Source organism: Bos grunniens, chromosome 12 (assembly GCF_055505025.1).
Source record: "Bos grunniens cultivar Pamir isolate PY7600 chromosome 12, Bosgru_T2T1.0, whole genome shotgun sequence".
Classification (NCBI taxonomy): domain Eukaryota; kingdom Metazoa; phylum Chordata; class Mammalia; order Artiodactyla; family Bovidae; genus Bos; species Bos grunniens.
The window spans coordinates 50902334-50923634 of record NC_141176.1 but is presented as its reverse complement, the minus strand read 5'-3'; the positions used below and the strand labels follow the sequence as shown (position 1 = coordinate 50923634).

Here is a 21301-nt window from a genome sequence, read left to right as displayed (position 1 = left end):
CTTTCTATGACTAGCTATGTTTAGCTGCTCAGATCTCAAAGTTACCTCCCACAGAAGCCTTCTCTAACCACAATAACCTAAAAGATCCACTCAGTCACTAACACAAATCCAACTTTTTCTGTATAGCTGTTATTATTGGTATGTATCTTATTAATGTGCTTGTGTGTATGTGTGTGTAGGTTCAGTCGCCAAGTACTGTCTGACTCTTGACAACCTGATGAACTGTAGCCTGCCAGGCTCCTCTGTCCACGGGATTTTCCAGGCAAGAATACTGGAGTGGGCTGCCATTTCCTCCTCCAGTGGATCCTTCCAACACAGGGATTGAATCCGCATCTCTTGCCTGCATCTCCTGTATTAGCAGGTGGGTTCTTCACCATTTGAGCCACCTAGGAAGCTCCATTAATGTGCTTATCATTTGTCTGTTCTCACAGGAACATAAGCTTCATGACTATGGAACTTGCTATAATGTTCACTGTTACCTCCAGCCCCCAGAACAGTATCCAGCTCATTACAAATAGATAATGTCTGTTAAATAAATATGTATGTTCATACTGTGCATATGGAAATTGTGCCTGCGTACCAATACAGACTCTCCTATGAAATTCAAAGAGAATAAGAAAGATATTGCTAGTCATCCAAAAAGGCAAACCTTTCACAAGAAAGAAAGGGAAGAAAAGAATTGCAGCTTTAATTTGGGGCAAAAAATAATATAAAACACAGATTAAGTCAAAGTTTAGTTCACATAAAGTTTAATCAGTCAAGTTAATGAAAATATCAAAATTTGTGAGTTAGTGTCTGGCAGAGGAAATTTAATTTTGTTGCAAATAATACAGTATTTGGTGTTTCCATTCTGGATGGGCTATGCTGCAGAAAGAGCAATGGCATTGAATCTCAGTTCATCAGGGTCACGTTCCATAAACTTCTTGCAAACTTCTATGGCATCCTAGAGGGGAAAAAGACATAATCTTTCAGTTTAAAAACAGTTTTACTTACAGATTATACATAAAAATGCTTCATAGCTTCCTAATTCATAGTAATTTTATACCACAGACTACTTCTCTCAAATGCAAAATAACTCAGAGGACACCAGAAAAGTGAATAGCTGGGTGGCCTAATTTGCTTAGTACAAAAGTATGAGATATGTAAGTGTTCTTTCTTAAAAGGCTTTTAAGAAGCTTTTAACCTGAGAACTACATGTTTCATTGATTCTAAGCCATACAATTTGTTCATAAATTTTAAAATCTTTAAAATCAAGAAACAAATGATGGTACCTTGGATTTAATGAAACATGGGATACGATGTGTAATGCTTTCAATACTACTCTTGTTTTTTTTCACATTTGATACTTGTTTACACCAAGAGTTTTCCAAACCTCTTTCATTGGCTGTAGATTTTTAACACTAGTTCAAATTTTTCTTTTTGGATTTTTTTCCAGAAAGCCAGGACAAGAAGATATACAGAGAAAAGTTACACCAGTTCTCTTTAGAGATGTTTTAAAGATGACAAGAATATTAATGAACTGAAGGTGGGCCAACAGGTTTTACTGTTACCTCTAATAAAGTTTCATCACTAGTTTCCCCGTGGTTAATTGGAAATGGTTTCCGTCCATCTGTGGAAAAATAAACAGGTGAATGGCTAGTTGTTTGTAGAGGATACTATGCTTCTTAATAATATAAACAATTAATGACATTTATTTCATTTAGAAATTTTTCCAGCTGACCCAGAAATATCCTTTATCCATGCTGTTTTGTTCTATGTGGGATCTAATCAAGAATCACATATTTTATTCAGTTGTCCTATCTCTTTAGTCTCCATTAATTAAGAATGACAGGATAATGTACTAATACTTTCAACTTCCATTTTCCTCTTCCCATAGTGAGGCAAAAGTTAAAAGATAAAGTAATATCCTAGAACAAACCCTTTAAATGTGCTACATATGAATATTTTTAACACTAACGGTTATTTAGAACCTTGCTTACACGTTTGAATGTCTAACTTCATAAACACATGCTGTTAGAAATAAACACTATTGGCTTTAATTTCCTAAAAAGAATATGCAAGACTAATGTCAGCTTTTTAAAAATTACAACCATCAGAAATATAAGAAATTTCAGGACTTCCCTGGTGGTCCAGTGGCTAACTCTTCACATTCCCAGTTCAGGAGGCCTGGGTTCGATCCCTGGTCAGGGAACTAGATCCCACAAGTTGCAACTAGGAGTTCATATGCTGCAACTAAAGATCTGGCATAGCCAAATAAACATTTTTTAAAGAAGGAAATATACAAAATTTCTTTCTTCACTTTAAAGCCTTCTGATAAAGGGTCCTAAGTAAAACTGACATTTATGCCAATGAAAGGGAACCACTGCAACGTTTACATATTACTACTAGTAACCATGTACCAAGGCAGGAACACAGAACAACAATCTAAATAACCTAGGATTATTTTATTCAACACCAAGAGTATTATCACCTTGAATAAAGTAGTACTTTTTTAACACTATGAAAAAATGAAAAAGTTCAGAATTACATAAACTCATGCAAACCCAAAGTTAACTGATAGTCTATATCCAAGTCTATAATTTCAGATGTTTTATAAATGGCACTTCAAGCCATAAAACACAATCTCCTCTATAATTTCATGGCTTCGAAACATAATAATAATTTTTGAATCAATATGCATACATACTGATAGGCCTGGACTAAAAGACAGTACTTTTAAAGAAAAATATGAGTGAAAACGAACCAAGCAAACCAAAAAAGCAAAACAGGACAGTTATTAAATCCAGAGAAATAAAAAAGTGAAAAAGAAAAGTACATTAACTATGGCACATCTGAGAATAACATTTCTGTAGTCATAAAAATCTAAACAACTGTATATTGTATAACACAGGGATCTATGGTCAATATCTGGTAATAACCTACAATGAAAAATACTCTGAAAAATAATACATGTGTATATGTATAACTGAGTCACCTTGCTGTGCACCTGAAACACTCTAAGTCAGCTATACTTCAATAAAGTATATATATATTTTAAAAAAAGAATCTAAACAACTGTAACAACAGGGAAAAGTAAGTATGTACTTTGTGATTGGGAGACAGAAGTAGGTAAAGAGTGACAAAGGAAACAGATTCTTATCTTCATTGTGGGAGGCCCAGGAATAACAGATACCCCGCCTCTCCAGCCAGGATGAAATAATGTCCTGGACTAGGCTTTCCACTGAAAACAACTAAAGACCTGGACAAAATACCTGAAATGGTTGTTTTATAGACTGGGAAATATGTAACTCAGAACTGTTAGGTAAGCCCAACAGTAATACTAGCTCTCTTCCAGTGCATGAGAGGGAGACCCAAGCAGCCTACAGCCACTTTAATTAGGAGACCAAAGCAAAAGAGGGCAGAGTTTGAGGGGAGCAGAGTTCAAGGAGGCTGAGGCAGTTGGAATCTGCACAATGCCAGGAAGAAGGCAGCTACACACTTGGGAGAGCTCCGGCTATTTGTCTGCGCCAGGCCAGGATCAGGGGGCCAGGTGGGGGCGGAAAGCAGTGTGTCTGGAACGGAGCTTTAGGCTGAGCAGCCAAGAGCTTGTTTATATATCAGGGAAGGCGTAAGTCAGAAAATACATAAAGGACAATGAGAGCTAGATTTCCCCTGTTCAGGAAAGGAAGTCATAAATATGGTAACACTAGCACAAAATATATAATATTAGCTTAGAATTAGAAATGTAGATGTAAATAAATGCTCTTTAATATAGCGAAACATATAACTAATTGATTGTGTGTCCATGTATATTCTTATTCACACACAGGTGTCTATTTATATAATACATACAAGTATTTCCTAGCTCTGTCCTCTGAGAAAGCCTAAAAGTGACAGCATCTTAATAACAATGAGCACCCAGATCTTGGTTCTAATCATCATCTTCCAATAGAAAAAACCAGGGCTCCTTGGAGAAGGCTTAGGCATGGAAAATAAAAGATGAGCCAGGAAATGCTGTTCTACTAGAAAGTTAGAAAGAGCTCAAAGAATGACAGGGACAAATTAAAAGGACATATGCCAGGAACTACTTGAAGCCCTAAGGACAAGGACGGGATGATAAAAGAAACATGAATACTCAGTCCCTTCCATTAGTTAACCCTACAATTAGGTACAGAATGGACATATTAAAGGCTATCACTACCCTCTGTTGTATAATGGTCCTGCAGAGATTTACCTGTCCCATGTCTATAATCATACAGCCTGATTTTAAAAATTAAAGGTATTCAGAAATCACTTTTTCCTTAAAAACCATATGCTGTTCTCTTAACCACTATTTTCTATGAACTAACTCAATACTTCTCTTGTTCAACATTCCTTTTAAATTAGGAATTTGCATCAGGGCTACCACCAATTCCCCTTGCAATGAGTCAGTAACTGTCCATCTTAATTTTTCTTGTATTAATATTTATCCCTATCCTCTATGACATCTCAAAGATTCCCGCTATTCTTTAGAACTCAGAAATTCTTTTAAACTCATTTAAAGAATGTAATTCCCAAAGGGCTCTAATTCTCTATCAGCCACATTGATCATTCTTCCTGCTAAAGAATACTTGAACCAAACAAGACCTTAGTAGTTCTGCCTTTCTTTTCTGATGTTCTTACTTCAAGCCAATTTTAAGATCCTTTCATGTTGATCTTGGCGTGCTACAAAAGAGAACCATTCCTGCATATGTAGCCAACCCTTGATATATGTCTTTCCTTCCACTGCCCTTTAGCCTCTGAGCTCAGAGAGCCAGCTCATCAGTCAAACTGGGTTTTCAGACAATGTATTCCTTCCCACTGAGATAATCACAGATTTTTTTTCTTTTAAGTATCTTCAGTGTTGTTTGTTCTATTATTCAGCCTCCCATTCTGAAAGTCACCATTACATTTTTATAATCTCTGGTTATGGGTCATATTTATCACTCCTCTGGCCTTTCCTAAATCTATGAGAATGTGTCTGATCAGTCTCAGCACTCTCTTTAGACCTCCACTTCTACCAGTTATTCTTTTAAAAAAAAAAAAAAAATATATAAATATATATATTTATCTTTATTATTTCTTTTGGCTGTGCTGGGTCTTCATTGCTGTGTTCCTCTAGTGGCAAGCGAGGGCTCCTCTCTAGTTGCAGTACAAAGGTTTCTGTTGTTGAAGAGCAGAGGCTCTAGGATACTAGGACTTCAGTAGTTGCAGCACATGGGCGCCAACAGTTGTGGCTCCCGAGCTTAAGAGCACAGGCTCAACAGCTGGGGTGCACGGGCTTAGCTGATCTGCGTCATGTGTATCTTCCCAGAGGAGGAGCGGAACCTGTGTCTTCTGCATTGGCAGGTGCATTCTTTACCACTGAGACACCAGGGAAGCCCTACTAGTTATTCTTTAAGAGTGGAAACTAGCTTCCAGCAATCAGACATTTGAAATCCCCAATTCCTATTACATCTTATCTCTATGTAAGTTCCAAAGACTGAATTAAGAAAGCATATCTTCTAAATTGCCCCGCAGGTCTGTTATATACTCCCGTGACAATGACTTCATTTTAGCTTGATTTCCTACTCAAATCACTCTGCTACTGTAGATGATCCACAGGGTTGTACACTTCTTTCCTTTCCTTGTCCCCTTTAACAGAGCCCCTTCTTTTAAATAAATTATATGATTCTGTTGCTGTATTCCAAATATAGAATCCATCTAAATTTTATGGATCACGTCTACAGTCACACTCAGAGTCCTTTCTGAACTTTTCTGTCTTTAAATAAGTTAAGGAAAAGGAAAGCGTGAAAGTGTAAAGTTAATATTTAACAGCAAATGAGAAGAGAACTAAAAATCATGGTATCTAGAAACTGAAAAGGACTTCACTCTTTTGTTTTATTTGGTCTTTTTTCTAATCTAAGAAGTTTTCATAGAGGGCTCATAAGTACTGTAAGTATTATGAAAGAATCATAACAAGCTTATTCTGCTTGCGTGACCCTATTAAAATTAGAAGAATCTCCAAATAGTCCCTGAAGTAGTCCATTGATAGTTAAACTTTTAAAAGATAAATGCAGTTATAGGCCAATACCAAGTAATTAATCATAGGGACTTTGACACACACCTGGAGGAACTGTTGCCAGAAAACATAGATTCCTGTAAAGTCTTTTGAAAAATCAGATGTGATACAAAGGGACGTTACAAAGCTTAAAAACTAGTGATACCAATTGCTGAATACAAACACTAATCATTATGAATAATAAACTATGTTTTAAAACTAGTTTCAGGATCAAGAAACTAGTTTTAAATGGTCATCCAAAATGTTGCTGATACCAATTCAAAAATTTAGTAAAGAATTCTGAAGTGATTATAGGAGTTTCCTATAATAATTTTTACTTGCCTGTTTTGCAAAGGTGGTTGCAAGCATTCTTGAACTATCTTAATAAGTCACTTGAACAACAAAACATTTTTACTTTTTCTAGTAAGAAATCTTAAGCAGAAAACTGTTATTATGCCAACTCAGTGCTGAAAGGTAATCAACTTAAGTGAACACAATAAATATCAACAGTCATGTTTTCATAAATACAAATTTTCCCATTTACTATTTTTCTCCCCAGGATAAATTAAAATAGTTCTTACCTAATTCATAGAGATGCCCATCTACATGAACTAATGCAATAAAATGAAGATCTACTTTTTCATCTATATTTGGTGCCTAGGAGGGGAAAATACACAGTATGTATGTTAGTAGTCAAAACAAATCAATCAACTTACATGTAAACACATATAAATAATATTAAATTACATGAAAAAACATTTATAACAATATGATTCAAGGCTTAGTCTTTAGTATGGTGGACAGAGAGTGAACATGCCTGCATTTATAACAAATGTGTTAGCCCATCAACAAGAAAAACACTGACTCAAAGTACATCTCTCTTAATCTCAACTGACCTAAAACCTAAGGTTCTGTTCACTTTGGAAGCCTCAGCCCTTGCACGATGCCTGCTACATGGCAGACGTACAATGTATATTTGCTAAACGAAATGAATTCATGAGCTGATTTGTCTAATTTTTGAAATTTGAATAAACTTTTTAGAAGTTAAATAGCATAAAATGAGTTAAAGAAACTCTTTTCAAGTTAAATTTGAAGACATCAAGAGAGTTTTTTCCCTTAATGATTTAACCTTAATAATCTCATTTTTTGAATAATGCAATATAGACTTAGAATATTTTTTATTCATCCTAGATTTCAAAAAGTGTATTCTTCCTAGATTCAAAAATCTAACTGGTTTGAAATGTAATATAATCACTGCTAAATGCAAGTACAAATTTTAGAGGTAAAAGTTTTAAAGAGGCAGAAATCAAATTATATCTCATATCATGTACTATCCAGTAAGTAACACAAAGTATAGGACTGAAGCTGAAGCTGAGGCTCCAATACTTCGGCCACCTGATGTGAAGAGTCGACTCACTGGAAACACCCTGATACCTGGAAAGACTGAGGATAGGAGGAGAAGGGGACGAGAAATGACGAGATGGTTGGATGGTATCACCAACTCAATGGACATGAGTTTGAGCAAACTCCAGGAGACAGTGAAGGACAGGGAAGTCTGGCGTGCTGCAGTCCACAGGGTTGCAGAGTTGGACACAATGACTGAACAACACGGCAAAATTAACTTTCGCTAACTTTGTTAACTCAAATTTTAATTTTTCACCCTCAAATAATTATATAATTTTAAGTTTTAAGTAATACAAGGTTTTCAGATACAGAAATTGGAAGGTACAGAATAAACATTGCTAACCTGGATTTACTGGGTGGGTTCTTAGTCGTGTCTAACTTTGTGACTCCATGGACTGTAACTGGCTGGGCTCCTCCTCTGTCCATGAGATTTCCCAGGCAAGAATAGTGGAGTGTGGTTGCCAATTTCTCCTCCAGGGAATTTTCCAAACCCAGGGACTTAACCCACATCTCCTGTGACTCTTGAAGTGACAGGTGGATTCTTTACCACTGAGTCACCTGGTAAGCCACCTTGGATTTGCTGGATGCTTCTAAAAATATTTGAGACTTCCCTGGTGGCTCATACGGTAAAGCGTCTGCCTACAGTGCGGGAGACCTGGGTTCGATCCCTGGGTTGCGAAGATCCCCTGGAGAAGGAAATAGCAACCCATTCCAGTACTCTTGCCTGGAAAATCCCATGGATGGAGGAGCCTGGTAGGCTGCAATCCATGGAGTCGCAAAGAGTCAGATATGACTGAGCGACTTCACTTCACTTCTAAAAATGTTTACAGATATGACTCATCTAAGCTCACATTATTCTTCAGAGATCCAGTTCAGTTCAGTAGCTCAGTCATGTCCGACTCTTTGTGACCCCATGAATCGCAGCATGCCAGGCCTCCCTGTCCATCACCGACTCCCGGAGTTCACTCAAACTCATGTCCATCAAGTCGGTGATGCCATCCAGCCATCTCATCCTCTGCCGTCCCCTTCTCCTCCTGCCCCCAATCCCTCCCAGCATCAGGGCCTTTTCCAGTGAGTCAACTCTTCGCATGAGGTGGCCAAAGTACTGGAGTTTCAGCTTTAGCATCATTCCTTCCAAAGAACACCCGGAGATTACTTCCCTCAAATTGCGAATGGGTGCAGCACAACATACACTGCTGTGGCAAACTAGCTCTTCTTAAATTTGACTTAGATCTAAAGAATTCCACAGTTGGTAGGAATCACAGTTACGTAGGATTACTGTTGTTCTGATACTAGACTGCTCTTGACCGCAGCCCCATCTGTGGCAGCCCCGCCAACAACAGGGAACTGCCACTAGGTTTTCAGGTAGTCCATTCCAACTGGACAGTTTTGTTAGAATTATCCCATCTACTGAGGCAAAAAATGTTTCCCAGTATTTTCCACCATCTTAAAAAAGACTAATCCCTCTTGAACATGGTATTTCTCCAAACAGTTAGATAGTAATAATGAGTTCCCTTATTTTACTGGTCAGAGAATCAAAAATTTTAGTGATCCCTCAAACCTAGTAACGCCCATTTCAGCAATGACCAGAGAGAACCCAATTTTTCAAGGCTAAATCTAGGCAATTCTACAAACTATAAGTTCAATTCTGTACAAAAACACTAGAAAGAATTCCTTACACAATCAAGCCCCAGGAAAGGGGCTTGATTTACTCCTTTTAATACACAATTCTCCAATATGACATCAAGTATTTTAAACCTTTAAGCTATTATGTTTTTTAAAATTATCACTTATTTTTACCCCATCTCTTAAGAATAATATCTCTTATATAATAGCTTCTGTTTTTCACATTTTGTCAGTAAATACAACTGTGCTAGAGATAAACGTAATACAACTGGAATCAGAGACCCGACTATGTACTCAACCCCCCTGAGCACTGGGATTCTTACCCGTTTTCAGGTTTAAATGAAATTCATGAAAGTACTTTAACTGTTACATGCCATATAAATATTATATATTATTATAATATTAACACTAACATTATCACAAATCTAAGAAGTCACTAAATCTAAGTGACTCAAAATTGTGAGTCATTGAACCTTTTATCCAAAAGTGCATACTAAAAATCCAAACTGCTAAAGAAGGTATGAAAAGCCTTCAAACCATTATAAAAGATAAAAAAATGCTCAAAACTTCTACCCTTTCCACAAAACCTCAGTACCTATTACAAGCCTTTTCCTTTGGTCAGCTTCAATTAACCAGGGTCTGAAATCTATACTTATCCAATTGCTTAAGCAGTACTCCACTAGAAGCAAGAACAACCAGTAAAAAATAAATTCCAGATTTGATAATCTTTGCCTACGTTTTTATATATCATTTTTACAAAGTTTCTTAATTTAGAACACACTTCTTACTACCATGAAGAATCAAAAAGTGATGTGACAAATCAATTAGATAGAAAATTAAATACTAAATAGAAATTTAAAAAACTAAATAGACATTTCAAATTGTAAGAAATAGCTTAAATTTAATTTATAATTGTGGCACTAAATATATACCAGATATTGTCCTAAGCACTTTATAAGAACTGACCAATTAATAGTCATATGGACCCTATGAGGTAAATAATATAGTTACATCCACTGTACTCACTGTCATATAGGCCCTATGAGGTAGGTAATATAGTTACATCCACTGTACTCATTGTCATATAGGCCTTATGAGGTAGGTAATATAGCTACATCCACTGTACTCATTGTCATATAGGCCCTATGAGGTAGGTAATATAGTTACATCCACTGTACTCTCAATTGACTCACAGAAGCATTAAGTAACATGCTCTAGGTCACAAAGCTAGTAAGTGACAGAATCTGGTTTCAAGTCCAGGCCATGCCATTCTACAATACACATTCTTAGTCACTAGGCGATGAAAACACTTATGAAGTTACAAAGCAATGATTAATATGGAGCAAACATTAATATTACGTAAAAATATAAAACTGAAAATGTCAATTTTTATGACATGTTCACTTATATTTAGAATATTTTTAAGTACAAAGGAATTTATTCCTATTTAGAATCAATTATGCCCAAGTAAGAATTTATAAATTAGGGTTTTACTCTGATCATCTGATTCACTTGCATGTCTTCCTACTGTGCCAGTGTATGGCACGGTAGGAAAGCAATAAACATCAGGTGGATAAATAAATAAAAATGACAAATGCATGTTTGTGACCTGATGAGGATAATGAAACAGAGAGACACCAGTCTGTTGATGAAAGGCTATTTTGGTGACCACACTGGTATCTGATGGAAGATGTTTAAGGAAAAGTGCCAAGACTCCACTTTAGAGGAATAGCTCTAAAACAGTAAATAAGCAGAAGGAAAGAATGTTTGACACCAATTTTTAATTTTTTTAAGCATTAAAGTATGTGTAATCAGACTTCCTCTGGCTTCAAAAGTCACAATGATTTCCTCAAGTGTTAAGTTTCTTATAAATGTATGGCATACACCAAATCTTTCAGATGTAGCATTTCTAGGTAGGCTCTGCTCATTACCATTTTCTAAAACATCAGAAAGACAAGAGCTATAGTTGCCTAATCCTGCATTTTATTTCAATTATGAGAATTATTAGAATTCCATCATCAACCTCAACATTTAAGATAATTAGCACAATTACAAGAACAAATGTACTTTTTAGCAGTTTGCTAACATTACCAACTTAAGGAGGAGAAATTGTGAAATTTGTGGGAATTCTATATCAATTCACAAGAAAATCTTCACCTCCTGCTTGAGAAAAGATCTTCAGAAACTGAATAGGCAGGAAAGATTGGATCAAGATTAAACCAAGTACCTGAGCCACCTCAGGGAATAAAATAGTTTAGATGAACACCCTACACCATGAAGGATTAGATTAAGGACAGAGTAAGTAAAAGTAACCCCAGAGCATGACAAAGAGACTAAAGTCATGTTCAGAAACATGAAAAAAAAATAAAGTAAGAGATGGCAAAGAACTCAGAAGGCACACAGCATTTGTTGACCTGAGTCAACTAAATGAAACTGGAAAGATGAAGGGTAAGAGAATACATATTCACTTGAACAACTGACCGGAACTTAAACATTATCATGAATGTCGATCAGCACTCATCAAAAGACAAGCACCTTTATGTTGGCAGGATATGGAGTGGAAAGATGGATGTTCACCAAGGCGCTGGTGAAAGTCAAGCTGAACTGCAAAGCATAGAGGTATGCTTGCAATCTTATCAGGGGAGAAAAAGCTCATGGCTGATGAACCAAGAGAAAAGCACTCTGAAGACTGAAGAAATTTAAGGGAAAAAATGGACTACCCCTGTCACTGGAAGAAGAGATGGAAGATTGACTACACTTACAACAGAATGGAGACCCAAAGATGGCAGACGTAAGAAGGGTCGCCAGCGACGAAGACGGAGAGATGGACTGGTAGCCTTTGCAGGGCCTACATGGTTACGTTTGACCCAGGGCAGGGATGCATGGTGACACAATGATGAGGCCTTCGTTCTGCAGTGGCTAGAATGAGGCTGTGATGAGGATGGCGAGGAGGACTACACAATTGAAAAAGAGAACATTTTACTTAGACCACGTCACTGGGAGGTCAGTTATTCTTAAAAGCAACGTATGGTCAGACTTCGATTTATATGGTCTAGTACCTTTTAACCAGTCATAATCTAGAAAAGGATCGCAAATGAACATTAGGTAAAGGCATATAAAGTGGAAATACATAACCACGGTATCAGGTTATATTCCACAGCTTCTATTCAATGCACATCTAAAATATTTACATATCCTCATTTGTATAGCACAGATTCATGGAATTACTTAAAAGCCACTAATAGGAATTATTACAGCAAATTCTTTTAAAAAAAGAACACACACACAAAACATGTAACACATACAGAGATTTACATGTAAAAGAAAACTGCATGGTGATAGGCATTGGTAAAAAGATTTTCTTAGAAGGAATAAGTGATAAAAAAATGCCACTTCAAAATCTGTCAGAAACAGGATGCCATGCATAAATTATCCTCTTATGCTGACAAGTTAAATGGAAACTATCATGGCTTATTAGCCATCTTTTAGTTAGGAGGACTTCCCTGGTGGCTCAGATGGTAAAGCATCTGCCTACAATGTGGGAGACCCGGGTTCGATCCCTGGGTTAGGAAGATCCCCTGGAGAAGGAAATGGCAACCCACTCCAGTACTCTTGCCTGAAAAATCCCATGGACGGAGGAGCCTGGTAGGCTACAGTCCATGGGGTCGCACAGAGTCGGACACGACTGAGCAACTTCACTTTAGTATTAGTTAAAATATGCATTGTTTATTTTGTGCCAGGCATCCTTTTAAGCACTTTACATGAATTAATTCATTTAATCTTCCAGTAACCCATGAGATAGTTGTTGTAATTATTTTCATTTTACAAAAGAGGAATCAGGACAAAGAGGTGAAGGAACATAACCCAGGTCACACTGCCAGGAAGTAGCAGGGCTGGGATTCAAACACAGGAAATCTGGTTCTAGAATCCAATGATCTTAATCACCAGGGTGTATAGCCTAAGTGGCCAAGAAAAAGATTTTAATACTAATTTATAAGACCGGCTTCCTAGGTGTAATCCTCTTAAAGTTAGATTTTTGGGAAACATCCTACCAAACACTACTGTACCACAAAAGGCAAACCTGACCCAAGAGTTTCCCATGAAATGTACACGCTGAATAGTAAGTAACCTATTCATGGTAATCCAAATGACAATTTGACAACTGTCACCTCCAATAAATGATACCAGTACATGAAACTAAGTTTAAAGCAGTATGATAAAGTTATAGTCACTAACAACCATAGTGAGAAGTAAAAAATAATAGTGGTATGAATTCCCTGGTGGCTCAGAGGGTAAAGCGTCTGCCTGCAATGTGGGAGACCTGGGTTCGATCCCTGGGTAGGGAAGATCCCCTGGAGAAGGAAAAGGCAACCCACTCCAGTACTCTTGCCTGGAAAATCCCATGGACAGAGGAGCCTGGTAGGCTACAGCCCATAGGGTTGCAAAGAGTCAAGCGACTTCACTAGTGATAATGGGTTTCACTAACCAAGACTTATTCTCTTAAGGAAAATGAAGGGATTTTCCCTGAATGATTTCTAAGATTCTTTCAACCCTGAAAATTCTATGATCCTACTTAGCACTTTTGATCTCTGTAAACAATACAACAACTTAAAGCTATCATTGTGATGAGGGTTTTAAACTTGTTTGTGAACACTTTAGCTGCTCATAATAATCAATCAGTTAGAAATACACAAATGAATGCTTTACTTGGCTCTTCATGGGAACAAAGTATATATAATACAGTGTCTGCTCTCACAAACATAGTCTGAGGGCAACACAGAAGGCCCAGACAGGCTGCACACACAATGGGCTGCATTACTAGTATTTATTGAGTGCTTACTGTGGTCACTCAGACAGAAAAGAATCTGTCTGCAGTGTGGGAGACCCAGGTTCAAGCCCTGGGTCGGGAAGATCCCCTGGAGGAAGGCACAGGAACCCACTCCAGTATTCCTGCCTGGAGAATCCCATGGACAGATTAGCCTGGCAGGCTACGGTCCATGGGGTCGCAAAGATTTGGACACAACTGAGCAACTAACACTTTCAGTTTCATAGAAATAAAAAGAGTATACAGGAAACACCTAGATCTACCTATGACATTTTATCCTAATTTCCTTTACCATCTGTACCTACACTCTCTCTTCCTGTCTCTCTAAAAAGACCTTTCTTTCCTGCACCATTTGAGGGTAAGTGACATATATCATGGTCTTTTACCCTCAAATACTTTTATGTAACAGCAGTTATCATCTGCAAAATTTCATATAGATATGAGCTATGTTAGGATGGATGTAAGTTCGGTGTCACATTAGACTTTAGTCTAACCTTTCATCCATATTTTAATTTTGTCAGTTGATCCATTCATATCCTTTGCAGCATTTTTCTTCAGGATCTAATCTGGGAGCAGGTACTGAATTTCTCATGTCTTGTTAGTATCCTTTAAAGAGGTAGCTCCAATAGCCTTGATCTTTTATGACGTTTACACACAAACCCTTCCCCCATTTTTTACATAAAAATTCATGCTCTCTGTGAATACAGACATCTATTTCTTCCTTTCCAATCCATACGCCCTTTATTTCCTTTTCTTGCCTTACTGCATTGGCTATAGGACCTCTAGAATAATGAATTTCACTGATTTTCACTTTCAATTATTTCTTCCTTCTGCATGCTTTAGGTTTAAGTTGCTTAAGTTGTTTAACTTGCTTTTTTTCTTCTTTTTTTTTTCTCTAACCCCTGCCTTTTCTTTCCTACTATAAGCACTTATATAACTTAATGTTATAAATTTGCTTTAGCCATAACTTGTAAATTAATATATTTAAATTGTTTTCACTCAAAATATTTTCTAGAAAATAAATTTATGGTTACCAAAGAGGGGAGGGATAAATCAGGATAAATCAGGAGTTTGGAACTGGCAGACACAAACTGTAAAATACTACATATAAATACAGATAGTACATATAAAAAAGAAACAGCAAGATCCTACTGTAGAGCCCAGGGAACTCTATTCAGTATTCTGTAATAAACCATAATGGAAAATAGTTTGAAAAAATATATATGTTTAACTGAACCACTTTGATGTACACAAATTAACACAGCATCGTGCTAAGTCTCTTCAGTCGTGTCCGACTCTGTGTGACCCCATAGACGGCAGCCTACCAGGCTCCACCGTCCCTGGGATTCTCCAGGCAAGAATACTGGAGTGGGTTGCCATTTCCTTCTCCAATGCATGAAAGAGAAAAGTGAAAGTGAAGTCGCTCAGTCGTGTCCGACTCTTAGCGACCCCATGGACTGCAGCCTACCAGGCTCCTCTGTCCATGGATTTTCCAGGCAAGAGTACGGGAGTGGGGTGCCATTGCCTTCTCCGACACAGCATCATAAATCAACTAATATTCAATTAAAGTAATGTTTTTAATATGTTTTCTATTTTTCTTGGTGACTTCCTCTTTGATCTATGAGCTACTTGGAAATGTGCTGCTTAATTTCTAAATATTTGGAAATTTCTGATACTTTTTATTGCTATTAATCTCTAATTTAACTCCACTGTAGTTAGAAAACGTTCTTTGTATAATTTAAATTAAAAAAAAATTTGCCAAGATTTTCTGATCCAGACCATGTGCACTTTTAGTCATCTTTTAGAACAACTTAAAAAACACAATATATTTTATATTTACCTTCACTTGTTCCATTGCTGATGCTCTCATGTGTGCCTCCAATATGTAGTGCAGGTAAGCTTGTAATGAATTCTCTCAGTTTTTGTTTGTATAAAAGACTTTCTCCTTTATTTTTGAAAAATATTTTTGTTTCAAATACTTCTTTTAGAACTTTAAAAATAATTTCATTGGCTTGCATAATTTCTGAAGACAAGCCTGCTGTAATTCTTAACTTTGCTACTTTGTATCTAATATATCTTTTTTCTCTGGCCACAATGAACATTTTCTACTTATCTGTGGTTTCAAGCAGTTTGAATATTATGCATCTCAGGATGTGTGTGTATGTGAATATTATGTATCTTGGTGTATATGTGTATGTGTGTGTTTTGGTGGGTAGAGGTATTTATCCTATCTACTGCTCTCTTGAAAATCTTGAAGTTGTGGTTTGATGTGTTTAATTAATTTTTGTAAAATAGTTGACTATTAACATATTTTTCGTCTGTTATATGCCCACTCCTCACACCCACCGTTCTCTTTTGCTTCTGATTCTACTTACACATATTAGATCATCTGAAACTGACCCACGGCTTTTGGATAATCTGGGAGGTTTTTTTTTTTCCCCATGATTTTTTATTTTCATGATTCACTTTGGGTTCAGTTCAGTTCAGTCATTCAGTTGTATACAACTCTTTGTGACCCCATGGACTGCAGCACACCAGGCTTCCCTGTCCCTCACCAAATCCTGGAGTTTACCCAAACTCATGTCCATTGAGTCGGTGATGCCATCCAATCATCTCATCCTCTGTCATCCCCTTCTCTTTCTGCCTTCAATCTTTCCCAGCATCACGGTTTTTTCAAATGAGTCAGCTCTTTGCATCAGGTGGCCAAACTATTGGAGCTTCAGCTTCAACATCAGTCCTTCCAATGAACACCCAGGACTGATCTTTAGAATGGACTGGTTGGATCTCCTTGCAGTCCAAGGGACTCTCAAGAGTCTTCTCCAACACCACAGTTCAAAAGCATCAATTCTTCGGCACTCAGCTTTCTTTATAGCAACTCTGAAATCCATACATGATTATTGGAAAAACCATAGCCTTGACTAAACAGACCTTTGTTAGCAAAGTAGTATCTCTGCTTTTTAATATGCTGTCTAGGTTGGTTATAACTTTCCTTCCAAGGAATAAGAGTCTTTTAATTTCATGGCTGCAGTCACCATCTGCAGTGATTTTGGAGCCCAAAAAATAAAGTCTTCTCACTGTTTCCACTGTTTCCCCATCTATTTGCCATAAAGTGATGGGACGGGATGCCACGATCTTAGTTTTCTGAATGTTGAGCTTTAAGCCACCTTTTTTACTCTCTTCTTTCACTTTAGTCAAAAGGTTCTTTAATTCTTCTTCGCTTTCTCCCGTAAAAGTGGTGTCATCTGTATATCTGAGCTTCTTAATATTTCTCCCAGCAATCTTGATTCCAACTTGTGCTTCTTCCAGCCCAGCGTTTCTCATGATGTACTCCGCATATAAGTTAAATAAGCAGGGTGACAACATACAGCCTTGCCGTACTCCTTTCCCTATTTGATACCAGTCTGTTTTTCCATGTCCACTTCTAACTGTTGCTTCCTGACCTGCATATAGATTTCTTAAGAGGCAGGTCAGGTGGTCTGGTATTCCCATCTCTTTCAGAATTTTCCACAGTTTGTCGTGATCCACACAGTCAAACGCTTTGGCATAGTCAATAAAGCAGAAATTTCACAATTTATTTTCACATTTACTTCACATATTTTCTTCTGCTTTGTTGAGTCTATTGGCAAACCCATTAAAGGCATTCTTTGTCTCTGGTATTGTGCTTTTAATTTCTAGATTTCCACTTGATTCTTTCTTATAGTGTCCAACTCTGTTGATATTCCCTATCTGTTGGTACATATTGTCTACCTTTTCTACCTGAGCCTTTAACATATTAAAATAAACTGCTTCCCAGGTGGCACTAATCATAAAGAATCCATGTGCCAATGCAGCAGACACAACAGACACAGGTTTGATCCCTGGGTCAGGAAGATCCCTGGAGTAGGAAATGGCAACCCAGTCCAGTATTATTGCCTGGAAAATCCCGTGGACAGAGGAGCTTCGCAGGCTACAGTCCATGAGGCTGCAGAGAGTTGGACACGATTGAGTGATAAAGCACACACAGTAGTAAATAGTCACACTAGTTCAGATGTTCATTAGTCAACAATATTAACAGCTAACACTGAGTGCTTACCATTGCATACCAAATGTTCTATACAGATTCTTACAATGATCCCACTAAGGTAGAACTTACAATCATTTCTATTTAAAGATGAAGATATGTGCTTCCCTGGTGGCTCAATGGTAAATAATCTGCCTGCCAAAGCAAGGGATATGGATTCGATCCCTGACCCAGGAATATCCCCCAAGCCATGGAGCAACTAAACTTGTATACCACAACTACTGAGCCTGCGCTCTAGAGCCTGGGAGCTGCAACTACTGAAGCCTGTGTGCCCCAGAGCCTGGATCCACAACCAGAGAAGCCACTGGAATGAGAAGCCCACACACTGCAACTGAAGAGTAGCCCCTGCTCGCTGCAAATAGAGAAAAGTCCATGCTGCAACGAAGACCCAGGACAGCCAAAAATAAACAAAGAAAGAAAATTATCTTTAAAAAACAAAAACCCAAAAAACTGTTAAGGGGAACGTCCTTGGTGGTCCAGTCTGGGTAAGACTCCGTGCTCCTAATGCAGGGGGCTCAGATTCAATCCCTGGTCAAGGAACTAGATCCCACATGTCGCAGCTAAGAGCCAGTGTTAAACAATGCTTTTTTTTTAAAAAAAAAAAAAAAAAGAAAAACTGTTAAAAAACAATAAAGATGAAGATACTATTTTTTCCCAAACACGATCAGATTATCTATGGGTAATTTTAGCCCTTTTTGTTCATCATGTTTTCCATATACAAGAAAAAGGAATGAAAGATAGGATATGTTCAAAAGCACAACCTCCTGAATAAGTTTCATGCACGAAAGCTCATGAGTGTATGCATGTATTTCTACTTGGCAAGTATTCTACAGTATCAAATACATTACTATATTATGACTCTCTTACTTATAACTGCTTTGTGATGCACTTAGGAAAATCTTTTATCTACTATCATATTGCTAGCATACTAAGTATTGTTTTTGTCAGTAAATGACTATGTTCAGATGTTAAGCATGAGAACCAATAATTTTAAATTTTTACATCTGCTTATTTCTATTGCTTAAAGCTATAGGAATACAATATATACAAATTTTCTCCAACTGTACAATTTATAAAGATAATTTAACTCATAAAACAGACATAATAGTGTACATCATAAATATTTTCAATTCCAATGAAAAGTTTATAATTCAGAAAGGACTTCAAGTAATATTATTTTAAGAGATGAAAAGACTTTGATATGAAGAATGCTATTATGGCATCTTAAACTTCATAGGCTCTCTCTTAGAATTACAAAGATCAAAGACATATTCACCAACTTTTACATTGTAGTATGATCTGCCTCTTGAGAAATTTGTATGCAGGTCAGGAAGCAACAGTTAGAACTGGACATAGAACAACAGACTGGTTCCAAATAGGAAAAGGAGTTCGTCAAGGCTGTATATTGTCACCCTGTTTATTTAACTTATATGCAGAGTACATCATGAGAAACACGGGACTGGAAGAAACACAAGCTGGAATCAAGATTTCCGAGAGAAATATCAATAACCTTAGATATGCAGATGACACCGCCCTTATGGCAGAAAGTGAAAAGGAACTCAAAAGCCTATTGATGAAAGTGAAAGTGGAGAGTGAAAAAGTTGGCTTAAAGCTCAACATTCAGAAAACAAAGATCATGGCATCTGGTCCCATCACTTCATGGGAAATAGATGGGGAAACATTGGAAACAGTGTCAGACTTTATTTTTCTGGGCTCCAAAATCACTACAGATGGTGACTGCAGCCATGAAATTAAAAGACCCTTACTCCTTGGAAGGAAAGTTATGACCAACCTAGATAGCATATTCAAAAGCAGAGACATTACTTTGCCAACAAAGGTTCATCTAGTCAAGGCTATGGTTTTTCCAGTGGTCATGTATGGATGTGAGAGTTGGACTGTGAAGAAGGCTGAGCACCGAAGAATTGATACTTTTGAACTGTGGTGTTGGAGAAGACTCTTGAGAGTCCCTTGTACTGCAAGGAGATCCAACCAGTCCGTTCTGAAGGAGATCAGCCCTGGGATTTCTTTGGAAGGAATGATGCTAAAGCTGAAACTCCAGTACTTTGGCCACCTCATGCGAAGAGTTGACTCATTGGAAAAGACTCTGATGCTGGGAGGGATTGGGGGCAGGAGGAGAAGGGGACGACAGAGGATGAGATGGCTGGATGGCATCACTGACTCGATGGACTTGAGTCTGGGTGAACTCCGGGAGTTGGTGATGGACAGGGAGGCCTTGCGTGCTGCGGTTCATGGGGTCGCAAAGTCGGACACAACTGAGCGACTGATCTGATCTGATCTGATTAGTTACTTAAGCAATTGCATTGACAGCTAAGTCAGCTTTGCTTTCAAATATGAAAATTTAAACTGTGAGTAGAATCTTCAGAATAAATATCCAATTTCCTTTCCATACTAATTGGAAAAGATCAGACACTGACAATTTATTCTTGAGTCTTTCAGAAGATTTTAATCAAGAGCTCACTTTTGGAGCATCTGAATAAAGAACTCACTTCCTCAGTTTTTCAGCTCTGGTAGAGGAATCTGAAATTGTTAAAAATTATGTACTTCATTAGATTATTAATAATATCAATATCTGCCAGAACATTAACACTGAACCCATGCCCCCTCTGCTTACTGTGGGGGTTTGCAACAGTACAGTGACTTCACTGTTTGCAACAGTACAGTGACATACCACTGCCCATGCAATATAAACCTATCTCTTCATTACAGTTTGGAAAATCCCAGAATAGCCTTTTCAGAAACCCTAGGAATTAAATGCTTAACAAACCATTTCTGCACAAATGAATTAGGTATAGACTTTCAAGATTTTAATTTAACCATTCTGATTATGACTTAAATCCTCTGAGTTTTAAAAAAATTACAGTTAGCTATTTTTTTTTTAGTATTAATATAATTTATTATTTCATTTATCCATTCCCTAAGCATTTTTGAACCCTACTGGATCCAGTATTATGATGGGAACAGAGATATGATCTTAACCAAGACAGACTTAGTCCTGGCTCTGGGAAAGGTGCCACCCTGAAACCCCAACTGAGTATTTAAGGATGAAAACAAAACAATCTAGAGCTAAGGGGACATAATCCAATGTTCATAAAGAGAAAAAAAAAATCACATATATGGAAACCTCTCCTCATTTAATTTATTAGTCCCATTATTAAACTGACTTCTCATCAAGTATTTCCCTAGAATTTCATGTTGGTTGCAGCATTTGGAAAATTCAAGCTCTCCTGTGATTATATTAGCCAACAAATATAATAAAAGGCATTCCCTGGTCTCTTTTCCAACTGAGTACTGAATTACCAATATATTAGTATGTAGAGTCTAAATATGC

At 37.3% G+C, this 21301-nt stretch overlaps 1 protein-coding gene across 8 annotated transcripts in view; it reads right to left on the bottom strand.

The window, feature by feature from the left end:
• Nucleotides 1-732: 732 nt before the first annotated feature.
• Nucleotides 733-21301, bottom strand: part of UCHL3 (ubiquitin C-terminal hydrolase L3) — a 49189-nt gene continuing 28620 nt past the window's right edge. For 4 of the 8 annotated variants that reach the window (XM_086329977.1, XM_086329978.1, XM_086329979.1 and 1 more), the window contains 4 exons: nt 11830-12021; nt 6619-6694; nt 1551-1609; nt 733-943 (listed from right to left, as the gene is read on the bottom strand). In XM_086329977.1, coding sequence (XP_086186103.1) covers nt 860-943; nt 1551-1609; nt 6619-6694; nt 11830-12021 — 411 coding nt within the window. In that variant the 3' untranslated portion in view covers nt 733-859. The remainder of the gene's footprint in view (nt 944-1550; nt 1610-6618; nt 6695-11829; nt 12022-21301) is intronic. The other 4 variants (XM_086329981.1, XM_086329982.1, XM_086329983.1 and 1 more) reach the window with 1 other exon arrangement.